General features: G+C 40.4%; 1 protein-coding gene across 1 annotated transcript in view; it reads right to left on the bottom strand.

Moving 5' to 3' along the window:
* Nucleotides 1–8,513: 8,513 nt before the first annotated feature.
* Nucleotides 8,514–14,388, bottom strand: part of ldlrad3 (low density lipoprotein receptor class A domain containing 3) — a 90,253-nt gene continuing 84,378 nt past the window's right edge. The window contains exons 5-6 of the mRNA XM_041997850.1: nt 10,718–11,114; nt 8,514–10,472 (exon numbers count right to left, since the gene is read on the bottom strand). Coding sequence (XP_041853784.1) covers nt 10,268–10,472; nt 10,718–11,114 — 602 coding nt within the window. The 3' untranslated portion in view covers nt 8,514–10,267. The remainder of the gene's footprint in view (nt 10,473–10,717; nt 11,115–14,388) is intronic.

Raw genomic sequence — 14,388 nt, 5'->3', positions numbered from 1 at the left:
GCATGCACCAGCAAATACATACAAACTAGTTTCTACCTAGCAATGCTGAGAAGTGAAATTACACAACTTTGTGGTTATACTCTGCAGTCAGGAGATTCAGTAGGTGGTAGTTTCTTGTTGATCTGATTTCTGTCCACAAATGGGACTGAGTTTCTTTGCTGATCAGTATTATCATCATAACAGATATCCAACAGATATCTGGCTCATAGTGAAAACATTCAGTTGTTAATTACAACACAGATTTTTTTCATGGTGTTATTTTCAACACTGTATCTCTCTTTTTATTCAACAGTTATTCTATTCAAATTCCCTGAGTAAGGGAACTCAACAAGCTGTTACTTCCCCCATATCCCCTAAACCCACCACCCACCCACTCCACCATCCTATCCATCAACACAGCAACCAGTGATCACTGAAGAAAAGGGATCAGCTCCTTCTGGTGTGTTCCCTCGGCCCTTTTAGCATAGGTCCCCACCCCGGGGCCTTTGGGCATGGCTCTGTGCCCTGACAGAGGAGTCTGGGGGAATGCACACCCTGCTGAATGCTTTCTAATGGCTCAGAATCATCTTTAATGAGCCTGAGGATGCAGTGCTCCGTATGGCGTTGTTCACCTGGGAAAATCACAATCTGTGCATCTGAAGACTGGACACAGGCCACACACACACACACACAAAAAATAAGAAACACACATTGAACTGGCTTTTTGCAGCCTCAGCACACTATTGTCCTTATAGTGAATGGAGCTGGAGCATGGTCAGTCACGGTTCCATTACGGTGGTGTGAATTGGAGGTCTGCTTGTGTTACTGTGTCCAATTTTTGCACTCATTGTCTCCATTCTTGCTGTAATTCTCTTGACTTTATTTCATCCCTTGAGTCTAAAATCTTCACAGAATAAATTTTGTATTTAACTGAAAACAATTGCTGCTGGCTTACTAACATACAGAGTATTCCTTATATCATTAACAGTTATGGTTTCCATTCTTCAGCCATCTAGCCCTTCTCATGCCACCAGTCTGCTGTCTCCCTTATGAGTCTCTTGGGTCTCATAAAGCAGCATTCTAAATTTAGACAATCTAACATGAGCGATTCACTGACTGGGGCTTCTTCCTCATTTATAATTTCTTTTGTAAGATTTTCTGCATATTGCTGACTTTCTCTCCTGAGTTTCATTAACCTGTTGGTTGAGCTTTTTCATATCCTTTATCAACACCTGCTTCTTCACAGATTTCTGGTCAACCTTGCTCTGCTATGGCAGAACACAGGACTTTGGTAAGATGATATAGTGATGTTTGGTGTGCAGATGCAGTCAGGAATGATGGACAGTGTTTGGTAGGTGTTGATTTTCTAATTGTGGGACTTCAACCCCATTTTTGCCAAGAGAATTCACCTGCATGTTTGTTGCTGCATTTTTCCATTCTTCCAGAAGCAAATTTAAATTTAAGTGCTGAGAAAATCTCAAGAGCTCATCAGCTGTCATATAACAATTTATTTAATTATTTCTTTAATTATTATTGTATTTTGGACATGATTATGGTCAGTTGTTTTGTTGCAGAAAGAAAGCCTAATTTATTTTGTGCTGTTTGATAACAAATATATTAAATTATGAATCTGAAGTTGGTAACATCCATCCAGCTAATATTATAAAAAGGGTGGACCTCTTTTCTTCCTTGGACCACAAAGCCAGGATTTGCCATCAAGAGAAGACCATCAGCTGAAAGGCACCTGCTGTTGTTTGCGTTTAATGGACAGTGGCCATTCATGGATATGCTGCCCTCTTCTGTCTTCTGTCTTCTTTTCAATCAGCTCACACTCAGCTACGAAAAATGGTTTCTCTTTCTTTCATCCTCATTTTCTTCTATTAGTAATGAAATCTGAGCTTCAGCTGAATGCACATCACATGCAACGTTTAATGTAAACCAACATTAATCCTTGACTTTATTCATCTCTTTAAAAGTTCCCTGCAGATGTCCTCTCAATCCCCCTCTCACACCTGAGTTTTACTGTTCTACTTCACAGGGTGTCAGTGGTAAGGTCAGCAGAGCATGGTGAGCCTCGGCTTGGAGGCCCCTGACTCAGAGGTTCAGGGCCCTTCCTGCCCCCCGGAGGGTGTGCCTGTGGACGCAAGGGGAGGGACAGGGCAGCCCCCTTTGACAGCTCAACACACAAGGTCTGCTGGTGACCAAGGGGCCATCTAGGGGGCCTTAACTATACTGCTTTAGATGGCACCACACCCCGGTTCCATCCCCCAAGTCTCTGGGCTGTTGTTCCCTTGGAGAGGAGGGTGTGTTTGCAAGAGAGACCAGGCGAAGACAGGCACATCCCGAGACAAAAGGCGGTCCTTTGGCCAGCACTGTTCTGCATGGTAGCGGCTGTATTCTTCTCCCCTTTTTTGCCTTTTCTTTTCTTTAGGTTAGCTGCCTTTGTGGGACCATGATAGAAACTAGGGGGCAGATATGATGGATGGAACTCGGGGGGCAAAAACGAGCTGAGGGGGGAGGCACATGGGTAGATCGGGATAGAGGGGCCCAGTGTCGTGCTCCCTGTCTGAGAGGAACGTGCGAGGCATGGGGTGGCCTTGGGGACTTAGCAGCCTGGGGGTGTATGGTCTCTATGCGTGTGTTTCATTTAGAAAAAGTAGAGCTGGAAATTGGGGGAAGGGTGCAAGTGCTGGTGTGAAGGAGTGTGGTAAGGGGGTGCAGAGGTCGATAAAGGGCCTATACTCATCCTCGTCCATGGGATGAGGGTGTACTTGCAGGAAGTTGCTATGGATGGGGAGTTATTACAGAAGATGGTATATATTGTGGAAAAAAGGAGCCCATTTCTTGGCATTGTGGGGGGTTTAGTCCCCAGATGAATTGGCAAGAAAAGTCCTTTGCAAGCAGATTTTTTAAAGTTGAAAAATAATAGCCACCAATGAAGGAGAGGTGGGAAAGATCATAGTTTCATGGTACATAAATCAATATTAGCACAGATCTGTACTTATCTGACAGTTGAAAATGAATCTGCTGAATGAAATTTGTTAAAAACAAAGACTAGAGACTTGTGTGTTGCACTGCCTACTGCACATGTAATGAGTGTATGTGTGCACAAGTAGTGGGTGCTGCTGTATGTAGAGCTCAGTTCTCTGGGGGTGAAAAGATAGATGAGGGTGCAGAGTTGGGATGAAGTCACAATATTTCATCACAGACAGTATAGGACCAGGGCTGGATAAATTGTTTAAAATAATCATCATATGACTATCCATTGGCCAACATCATATAATGCCACACACATGGCACATGAAGTTGTGATCAATTCAGAAGCTTCACTTTGGTCTCCAATTGCTCACGCTTTTTGTAATCTGATTGTCTTTATTGTCTTGTTTGTTTCATTGCATCATAAGAATAAAAAAGAAGAATCTCAGGGGATTAACCTCCCCTGCCATGCCTCCTTGCTGCACCTTGCACTGTGGAATGTTCTTTCAGCAAATCTATGACAGCCTTTTCCTTGAGCTGCTTCCCTCTCCCACTGTCCACCTTGCAAAATGGAATGTCCTAATCCGCAGAGATAGTTCTTATAACCCTAGGAACACCTTTCAACAATTTGCATTAAAAAGACCCCCCTCTTCTCCTAGCACTACTCAAATAAAGAATGTCTTGCTTGTTGTTGCAAAAACAAGCTTAATGTTTTAGCATGTTTATGCAGTGGTTGCTGCTCCTTTTGTTTTTACCTTGTAATCAAATATTTAATTTAAAAGCTTGTTTGAAATGCTTTAGATTGTTGTCGAGATCTTTGAATAAAGCTTTAGGTCTATTAGTAAATTTAGGAACCTCATAGCATTCCTACTGTAGTCCATCAGATTAACTAGAGCTCTTTGTTGACCCATGCAGACCACCTGCTGCATGACAAAACGCCCCTACGTCACACTTTCACTTTCCTCTGACTGAGAAAGATTGCTAACCTCCTCCTGTTGTACCAGAGACAGGACACAAAACAAAAAAAATCAGAACAGACGCCAATCTTCTGCCCATCACATACCAGTCAGGACCTGGCAACCTGCTGGCATCCCAATGGAGGCTGGAGATGAGTGTCTGGCAGCATGCTGGTTGTCCAAAGCAGGCAGGCTGGTGGCTGTCACCCAGTGCCCAGAGAGAGACATCCTCTTAGGGCTGGGACAAAGGTGGCTGGTCCTCAGGGATTAACCATTAGCATGCTAGTTTGTGTGTTTAACACTGGCCTGAATGGAAAGGACAAGAGCCAACACCCCAGTCTATTCTTAGGCGGGGAAGTGTTACTGTTTCAGCTGCTAATGCTGGTTTGACTTATGCATATATGCATACGTGCATTTATATAGGAGGGATTTTTCTTTCTATCGGTATGCTGACTGAAGTCGGTCAAAATTATATTTTAGAAATTATTAACTTTATCGATATGTTTTTAATGTAGGCCCCAAAAAGGCTGCTTAACATTATCTTTAGGTTAATCTTGTGAACGTACCTCCAACTTTTCACTAAATATTACAGTTTATAATGATGGTTTCATGACAGCGCCATTCTTTAAAGTCACTGGCCTGTTTGTAATGATTACAGTCTTACATTCACAAGCACTTTTTTTTCTTTTTTTTTTTTTTTTTTTTTGCTATCAGATGTGATAAATATGCATAATTTATGTTTCCAACAGGAAAAATGATTGTTCAACTTATTGGCAATCAAGCCAAACCCATACACCAAAATCTGCTTAGCTCTGGAAATCATGTTAACATGCAAACAGGACTAAAATAAAGAAATTTGAAGCCAGATGGTTGTGAAGAAGCCAGTTTTAGAATATTGATTTTTTTTTTTTTTTTTTTAGCTATCTGCTCCCTGAACATGGTCCTACTTTTCCGTTTGTGTGTTGGCTTAATGATGTGGAAAGACGCCTGTTTGGAAATCTGAATTTGTGATTGTGTTTTTGTATGTATATCCATGATTGTGTGAAATGCCCCTTTTTCCTTCTGCTGCTGTGTGTGTGATTATGTGCTCAGCCTTGCTGGCTGGTGGCTGATAATAACACAAGAGACCGTGTGTTTGTGAATCTCTTAGTTGAGGAGATTCCCACCGTGCTCAGCGTGTCTGGGCTCTGTGTGTTTTTGGGGTTGCACGCGTGACTTCGCCAGCTGTTCTATTCTCCTGTTGGCCCCCTCAACCCTACGCAGCCCTTGTCCCTCGCCGACCCCTCCTTCCCACAGAGGCCTGCTCTTCATCTGATAAGGGCTGCACTGGCCAAAACCCTCAGCAGAGCTCCTCAGAGCTGCTCCATGCTAACAATACACACTCCTTCCCCTCCATCCTCACACCATTTACATGTGAAAACACTGGGTCTTATCTTGAGTCCACTGGAGCAATGGCACAACAGCCAAGAGAGAGTGAGTGTTGGTATATTATATATGTCTGTGAGGGGCCTTAAGAGAACTGCATGAGTCAAATCAAACCGCGAACATCTACACTTCTGTGCCAAAGACTGTATTTCTATTTCTATTACCCCCTTTTTTCCAGCTGAAAAGGTACATGAACAAATTAAATATACAATAACCTCAAGAGTCTCAGTGAACACTAGTTAATAAGAATTAAAGGTTTCATTGTTAGTGGGATATTAGCAAGCTTTATCACACTTGCACCATATCCAATAGCTAGCGGCTATGATAATGCATAATCAAAGACTCCCAAGAGAGGAAAAGTAGTCCCTCTCTTCCATATCCTTGGATCGTAGCCATGGTGGCTGTTAGCAATAATTCTAATCTACACGAATGTTAATGGCAGCACTCTCCTCACTATCCAAACTGCCAACTGAACTACCACTATTACTCCTTACCTCATCATTGTTTGCATTTTAGTCTAGCAATGTTACATATTTTAACAGCAATAAAACACAACAAATAAATTAACATACAATGTTGCAGTGTGCATAGAAATTTTGTTCTGCCCGTTCACCAGCTGCCATGCAGAAAAGAGACCAGGACAGACAGTACGAGAAGTGTGCAGGCTTTTAATTAAAGTCTGTGTGGTTAAGGGCCGAGGCTACGCAAACATGGGCCTCCAGCAGCAGAGTTTAAGATGAGGTAAAGGAGAGTGGGGTGTCAAGAGAAAAGCGGCTAAAATTGGAAGGAGGAGGGGATGTGAGGGGAATGAAAATGAGCGATGTGTTAGGGTGGGAAGATAAAAGATGAGCAGAGTGGGATCCGAAGTGATGAGCAGGTAAAAGTGATGGCAAGGACAGAAGAGGGGATGGGCGAGAGCTGTCCAAGATGGTATCTTGTTATCTGATGTGTCATAATGTGATACGGATATTGGGGTGGAACAGCAGGATGAGAAGCGGGGCTCTAGGGGGGATATTATAATGAAAACGGGGGCAGCTGTTGAGATAATATTTATGTATTCACTAAGTTGTTTCTGAGACATGTAGATAGTTGCCATGAATCCAAAGTATATGGTGATATAAGTTTGAAATGAAATGTGCTTATAAAAAGTGCACTGATGTATGTTTGCCACGACAAAATGAATAAATAATACAAAATAAATAAATAAATAAAAAGACGTGTACAATACAAAAATACAAGCTGACAAAACAGATAACGGTCTTAAATCAAGCTTTGCTGAACTTGCGCTCAGTGGCGAGACAGTGACATCTACTGCTGGAATTGTGTCTCAGTTCAGCAGCTAAACTACAGTTCCAAGCAAAGTAAGGACATTCAGAAACTTTGACTATCTGACATCAACACAGTTAATTGTAATTTTGTACTAAAGACAGTTTATTCTCATTAATGCTTGTGTACTTCATGCCAACAGTTGAAATCTTGTACTGTTAATGCCACTTGGTATTATGGAATTTATGTAATTTTGCTGGACCTGACCAGAGGGGACAGAAAAAATATTTACAAAGATACAGTGGATAGACGCATCGACCCTTCAATCCAGCCCAAAACACCAGATAACCAACCAGTAATTTTTAATTTAAATCCAGCATCATCATCCAGTGTTTTTGGAGGATTATTAGCAGTTTAGCATCTGGGGAAAGATTTTCTGCTTGAAGTTCTGAAACTTTTGTTATCCATCTAAGGGTCATAACTGTTAAAATAAAGCTTGAGTACATTTATCTCACACAGTCTCTATTTCCTCATGTAGTTATGCTGTTGCCTATATTCTTTTATTGGTTTATACACATCTGTACTTAGTTTCGACCAGGTGCAACGTGGAGCAGTTGAGAAGATATAAACTTTATCTATTAGAAATATCACAATGTCACAATTATTTAAGGAGATTAAAAAAGGTTGTATTCCAACTTTATGGATAACAGTGTATTTGAATGACCTGAATGACTGCAACATGTTATACTTATTACTTTGCGACATTTTTTCTACTAAAGGATTTGAACATTGTTCCCATTTTTAGCAGCAGTATGAACTTCGATGGCTTTTGTCGACCTATTCTGTCTTGTATTTTCGTTTACATATTAACACACTGCACGGCCTTAAGTTTTTTTTTCTGCATAATTTTCTTGGATTTTTGTTGCAATTTTGTAAGTTTGTATCTAAATTTACTTTTTTTTCTTTTTGATTTAGTTATTTCCTGACATAATTAGTGAGGGCAAGTTGAAATCAAAATCGTCCTTTGGGACTTTCTGCTTGTAAACTTAGTAGAAAAAGAAAGTAAATTTGCATTAAGTGGATTATTTCTCCCTTTTAATACCAATTAAGTGTTGTCTTATACATCACTGGAGAGCTTCATTAATCACCTTTACAATTATGTATAACCTGTAAGGATCATGCTTCTGTGGAGTGAGCATCATAGCTACATGTGTAGGTAGTGTACAACTAAAAACCCCTGTTGCTATTCATTTTTGTTTTGCATTACTTGTTGGATTTGATAATCACACTCCACCACAGTAATAAGGGGAAAAAACAACACTTATTGGCAGTTTTTACACTTCATTCATGTTATGCTGTTGGATGACTGTTTATGATTTATTTGCAGACACAACAGCTTAGCAATCCTCATGCTGATCACCAGCCTGGTCACATTTTTACTGAAGAATGGCACCTCGTTCCTCAACCAGGAGCTGTTGAAGGTCAACCAACGTGTTTTTGTTGGTCAGATACGTCTGTCTATCAGCCAGGAGCCAGTCATACATTTGTGACTGACGCACACCTGGCAGCATTTCAATCTCAAAACAAGAATGAATACCAAGAGGAAAATGTTGCTGGGGATTTTTGCAGATTTTTGTGGGGCACTTCCAACATATTTGGCTGTTTCTCATTCCACAGAAGAATAATTCATACAAGTCATTCCTCTTTGTAAAGGAGACTATCCAATGATGCATAAAACATCACCAAATAGTATTATTAAAAGATTATTTCCTTTTTCTGAGCTAGGTTTACTTTTTCATCTGCCTGAGATACAGACGTTCAGGTCAACCACACGCTTTGCAATAAATGACAACAAAAAATGGTGATAAAGTGTCTTACCAGGTCTACAGGAAAAGTCATGCACACAATATCTGAGTCAGAAATTTATATAACTTCAAATGTACAGGGAATACAGGGAATAGAAATATGACCATGGACAACTTCACAAATATGACAGAATAAGTCAGAACAAAAAACAAACAAACAAAAACTTGACACTGATTGTTTTTCAAATTACAACCAAGATATCAACACTGGTGTAATGTTGTCCTGAGAAACGTTTTCCAGTTTTACTGCAAGTAGCATAACTCAAACATTTGCTTGTTTATAAAAGGAAGCAACAGACACAATTTTTCCTTTGGAAGGTAAAATCTTGGGGAAGGGTTAATGATGATTTTCTTTGGTTTGGTTATGACTAGTATTACTTTTGGACCAGCATTATCACCGCTTTCTCCAGAAAACAACAAAAAAAAGAACAAACAAACAAACAAAAAAAAAAAAATAAGATTGAAATCACAACTACATCTCATTTCTCTTTAAACTCTGAGTAGTATCCTACTTTAAATAGATTTCTTTGCCTGTCTAAGTCCTATGTACAGTGCACAAATCCTTCAGATATGTATTTTGTCGTTCTAATACTACTATGGATCATTTTTTCTGTTTTATATACATTAATTTAAACATTGACTATGAACTTCCTGTTTAATCTCACATCAGGCTGCTGTTCTTGGTGCCTTTAAAAAGAATATTTGTGCCCGTTTACATATAACATACAAAGGCACTAACAGAGAATAAGGCCTCTACAAAATCCTTTCTATCTGTTTGTTTTCTCTCTCTTTTTTCCCAAAAGTAGTTTTGGTCTTCAAACATTTAAAAAAGTGATTTTCAGCCAACAGATGTGGATCTTTAAAGGAATGATTTACCATGTTAAAGGTAGAAATTTACCCTGCATAATTCCAATAAATCTCAGTGGTCCTTTTCATGTGTGATGTGGGAAAAACAGTGAATAACAGAAACAGCCTCATTATCTGTTGTTTAAAGTCTAATTTAAAAAGCTGCAGCACATTTAGTTTGTCTCACATTATCATACGTTTATTTTCACATAAACACTGTCAACAGTTTAAAAAAAATCACTACTGTTTCGCTTCATGTTTTTCGATATATTCTTTAGAAATACTGTAACAGTAAATCAAGTTTGGATTTGATCTGGTATTTGGATCATTTTGCACTTCAAAAAACAAACAAAAAAACAAAAAAAAGAAACAAAAAAAAAACCATAATGAGTTATGGAAAATCTTGTTGATGCAAAAAAAAAAAAAAAAAAAAAAAAAACCTAATTAGGGGGCGTTACAAAATGCTGCTAGCCTTCAGCTCTTCAAGTGCTGCGATAGTGTTTCTCAAACACACAAAAATATCACAACTTCTATTACGGTTAGAAGAAGCTATTAATTCTGATTGAGTAACTGATTACCATCTCCTTTTCTGGAGACGCAGGTTGTGGTTGTATGCTATTTTTTCAAAAGGGGCTACAAGTCAACTTAATTGAAGAAATACCAATTTAACTGACAGTATAGTAACTAACAAAAGTGTAATGCAGCAGTTATGCCAGCAGGGGGCACCATCACATAAGCAGAGTCTACCAGGAGGCGCTGGGCTCAGTCCGGTGCTTCAGCAAACTGATGTGCAGGCAGCCAGTTGAGGACCGTGTTAAGCCTTTCACCTCTTGTTGAATCTCCTCAACCAGGATTTAGTCCTGGACTGTCCTGTAGTTTCACACAGCCCAGCAGCCTGATCCTTGACTCTTGCAGGCTTGCAGTCCAAAGTGCTATCAGCTTGCAGGAGAGTAGCTACAGCTGGTCTGACTCTTCTGTGGGGATGAAACTCTGCTGTGTGTCTGAGGTCACAGTTCTGGATGTGGAGGGTGCAGAGGGATGAGGTGTGGGGGAACTCAAAGGGTCCTGTGGACCATTGTATTGAGGAAGCTCGCCTTCAGAAGGAAGTTCTACATCTGGGAGATAAGGAGGCGGAGGGAGATCGAACCAGGGAGGCCGACTAAAGAAAAAGAAAAAGGTATAAAGTCATAAGATGCTACATGTAGATTACCTTACTTGTACCAAGAGCAAGCAAGGACCCTAGATGTAGTCATGCTTTAGAAAGTCATGCAATTGAGTAAGTTATCTAAGAAAAGTTTAAGATTGTTTTTGCTTCCTCTTATTAATATTTATTACAACACCAACAAACTGCTACAAATGAAACATTAGAAATGTCCACACAGGAGGAGTCATTATCTCTTTCACCTGACATCCAGAACAGCTTCTGAGTACGATGGAGGTGAGTCCATGGAGAGTGTGGAGGGATACAGGGTCCCAGATAGGAGCTGCAGTGCCTGAGGGACTGAGCTGTACTGGCCTGCTACAGTGGAGGAGCTGGGGGAGAGACCCGGACTTCTGGCATGTACGTGACCCCGGTCCAGTATGACCAGCCGGGACAGCAGAAGGGGCTGGTGGTGATGGTGGGAGTTCCCTCTTACACCTCTGGGTAAGAGAATGCTCCGTTTCCTCTGGTGATGCAGCACCAAAGCCAGCAAGGCCACCACCAGGACGAAGATGACAGCGCTGCCGATGACTGCGTAGGTGATGCTCGGGTAGTAGCGAAGACGATAGTCGAGTGTCACAAAGTCCTGGCCAGGAGCTTCTGTGGGACAGGAGGCAGATGAAGAGCAAATTGAAGATGGATCATGGATTTATAAAAGGAGGCCGAGGACACATGAAGATGAATGTTGCAGAACAGAGTGAAAGAGAGAGGCATGAATTTCAATCTGTAAATGGTTTTCAGGTCAATTTGAAAATGTATTCTGTGTGATTCAATATCAGCGGCCTCTCTTGCAGATAAGAGCGGTGCATAACAAGCATAGCAGTAGCAAGACTCACCATGAGAGCTCCATGAGATCAGGAGAACAGAAACTACTTCTGAACCCTGAGTTGAAAAAAAGTTACTTAACTCTTTAAAATAGAGAGGGAAAAAAGATTAAATGTTCCTTTGTGAAGGTGTAACAGCTTACACCTTACCAAGATAAAATATGTCTCTTGTTGCTTTACATTAAAGATGAAAGAAGAGAAAAGAGCACCAGGAGCTGTCACACATTACCATGTTTGTCACAGTAAAAAAGGAGTGTACAGAGAGAGCTCGGGCTTGCAGTAACAAACGGAAACAAGCAAACGTAATGCCTGAAGTGAGGAAAAGGACGCCTGTAATGCCAGAGAGCACTGCAGCTTATTCCAGATAGGATGACGGAGAAGCACTTAAACATTTCTGCTGACTGATATTACAGTGAGAGAATTTCAATCAGGCACTTGGGATGGGCTCATGTAAATGGTGTTTGGGCTTATCAGCTGACAACACTGTTTAAGTGGAGAGGAAGAGAGAAAGGAAGGAATCCTATTACTGAACTGGAGAAAGAATGTGCTAATGAGGAACGAGCTACATAAAAGTATTTTACTGTCGCAGTTTCAGTTCAAATTACATTTATGCCTCAGGGGACTGTAAACATCAAACGTCTGTGTGCCTCACAAAAAACCTTAAAACACTCAAGTTAATACTTTCTGTGTTCTGTATTCCAGGATTCCATGTTGCTGTTTATAAAATCACATTTATTAAAACCCAATCTCCTCACAAGTACACCATCTATGTCCACTAGCCATCAAGCAGACAGTTGAGGATATTACCCAGAAAGCTTGCCAGGGAATGACCATTACCAGATATCTCGAGGTTGAATCAATAGACCGAAAATGCTTCCATCTGTAAGGATTAGATCCGAGGAAACAGCAATGCAGGGAGGCCATTTTTGAAGTATTCCAGGCTTATATAGACTTAGAGCTCAAGGGGGATATGATGTTCTGCCAAGCGTAGACGCCCCTCAACCACATTTACAAGTAGAGCCTCAGAGAAACAAGCAGAGGATTACACCAAATTTCATTAAGGATGTGGAAATTGGAATAAGTTACCTTTTTTTTCCCCATTTTCTACAAATACAAATTTGAAATATTAATGTTTGCAAAAATGCTTCCAAGCGTTGGCACAGTTGGATTTAAACGCATCATATTTTCTATTAACAACTGCTGTGTTTGAAAGGTGAGGAGACCAAATATCTGTATTATATTTTATTATTAAAATATCTTTATTAAATCAAATCACATAACAAACATGATGCCAGCAAATCTAATTTAATGTTTAACATTTAGTCAGATTTTTAGTTATTAGATCACACTCATTTTCCAGGCTTTTTTTTTTTGCCTTGTGTTGACTTTCTTTTTTGAATGTACAAACATCCACATTTTCACTGAATAATCCCCAAAACTTCTTTTCTCACCCATATTTTTACTTCCAAGGGATGCCTACAAGACATTGATGTGGACTTTATTTTGGTCTGTTGTGGTGAAGCTGAGCAAAAAGCCGAAGCTCTTCATTTACCGGTCACTCTACGTTCCTACCCTCACCTATGGTCACAAGCTGTGGGTAGTAACCGAAAGAACGAGATCACAAATACAAGCAGCCAAAATGAGTTTCCTCCGCAGGGTGAACGGGAGATAAGCGTGGTCATCTGAGATGGGCTCAGAATAGAGTCACTGCTCTTCCGCATCGAGAGGAGCCAGATGAGGTTGTTCTGGGATCTGGTCAGAATGCCTCCTGGACGTCTCCTTGGTGAGGTGTCCGAGAGGCATGTCCCACTGGAAAATGAGCCTGTGTTAAAAAACCCAGGTAACACTGGAGGGACTACGTCTCTCGGATGGCCTGGGAATACCTCGGGATCCCTGCAGACGAGCCAGAAGAAATGGGCAGGGAAAGGGCAGTCTGGGCTTCTCTGCTTAGGCTGCTGCCCCCAGCGACCCGACCCCGGGATAGATGAATGGATGGATTGTTATTACCATAAAAACTGTGCAAATTTAAAAAAAAAAAACAAAAAAAAACGATGAACAAAAAACAAAAACAAAACATTAATCCAAGAAGGTAAATGATGATTTTTTGTAATTAGAAATGATAAAAATGATAATTTATAATCAATCATGCAAATTCAAGTTCGTGTTCTGCAGGGTTCTGACTGTTGGGGACGACTTCCTGAATCATTTGTTACTGTCCTGAAGAAGCCTCTCTCTGAACACACTCCCCTGTCTCTTCACTATGTTGGGAAGAGTGTGTTAAAAATAGTCCTTTATGCTCAGCAGCTTTTGCAGCATTCTTCTCTATACAATCACCTCCTGCAGCTCCTGTTACCCCCAGCTCAGAACCAGCCTTAATAACCAGTTTGTTCACTTTCTCTAAGTCTCTGGCTCTGATGCTGCTGCTCCAGACGGCTGCAAAGCATGATTTCCCTTTCCACAACAGACTTAATAGAAAGTCTGAAAGGTAGGTTAACCTTAACCTCTGTGTTTGGCCAGATTGGCTTCAGTAGCATCCTTTGTGAATCCAAACCTCATTTTGGATTTAGTTCTCATTAAAATATTTCTTTGACACTGAATCAGCTTAACAACAGAGCTGTTACATGCCCTTGACAATGCAGATACCCATCACTCATAATTCCTTTGATAAGTACGCATGAAAACTGGCGAAAGAAATTTAAATTTCTTTCAGAAGAATGCTCAAATGGCCAGTAAAATTAAACCAAAGTGTTTATTGTGCAGTGGGACATGGTTTAACAACTCTGCTCCAGTTTATGATGATGAACATGCTTGCACTGCATGCTGATTGTTAATCTGTTGTTAACGTTGTAAAAAGTGAAAATATCTGCAGATTCACCTGTTCAAAATTAATTTTTAGTCTACCCCCAATTTCATAAAATGCACAAGTACTTGTCCATTTAACACACCTGTGTGTAACAGCAGTGTCTGTTGTAGTCATCATAAAACAGACTAAAAAATGCAGTAAAGGTGTTATTAATTTATATATGTACAAATTAAACTTTGACAAACTA

This window comes from Melanotaenia boesemani, chromosome 10 (assembly GCF_017639745.1).
Source record: "Melanotaenia boesemani isolate fMelBoe1 chromosome 10, fMelBoe1.pri, whole genome shotgun sequence".
NCBI lineage: Eukaryota > Metazoa > Chordata > Actinopteri > Atheriniformes > Melanotaeniidae > Melanotaenia > Melanotaenia boesemani.
The sequence above is the reverse complement of the archived record's forward strand: the minus strand, read 5'-3'. Positions and strand labels throughout refer to the sequence as shown.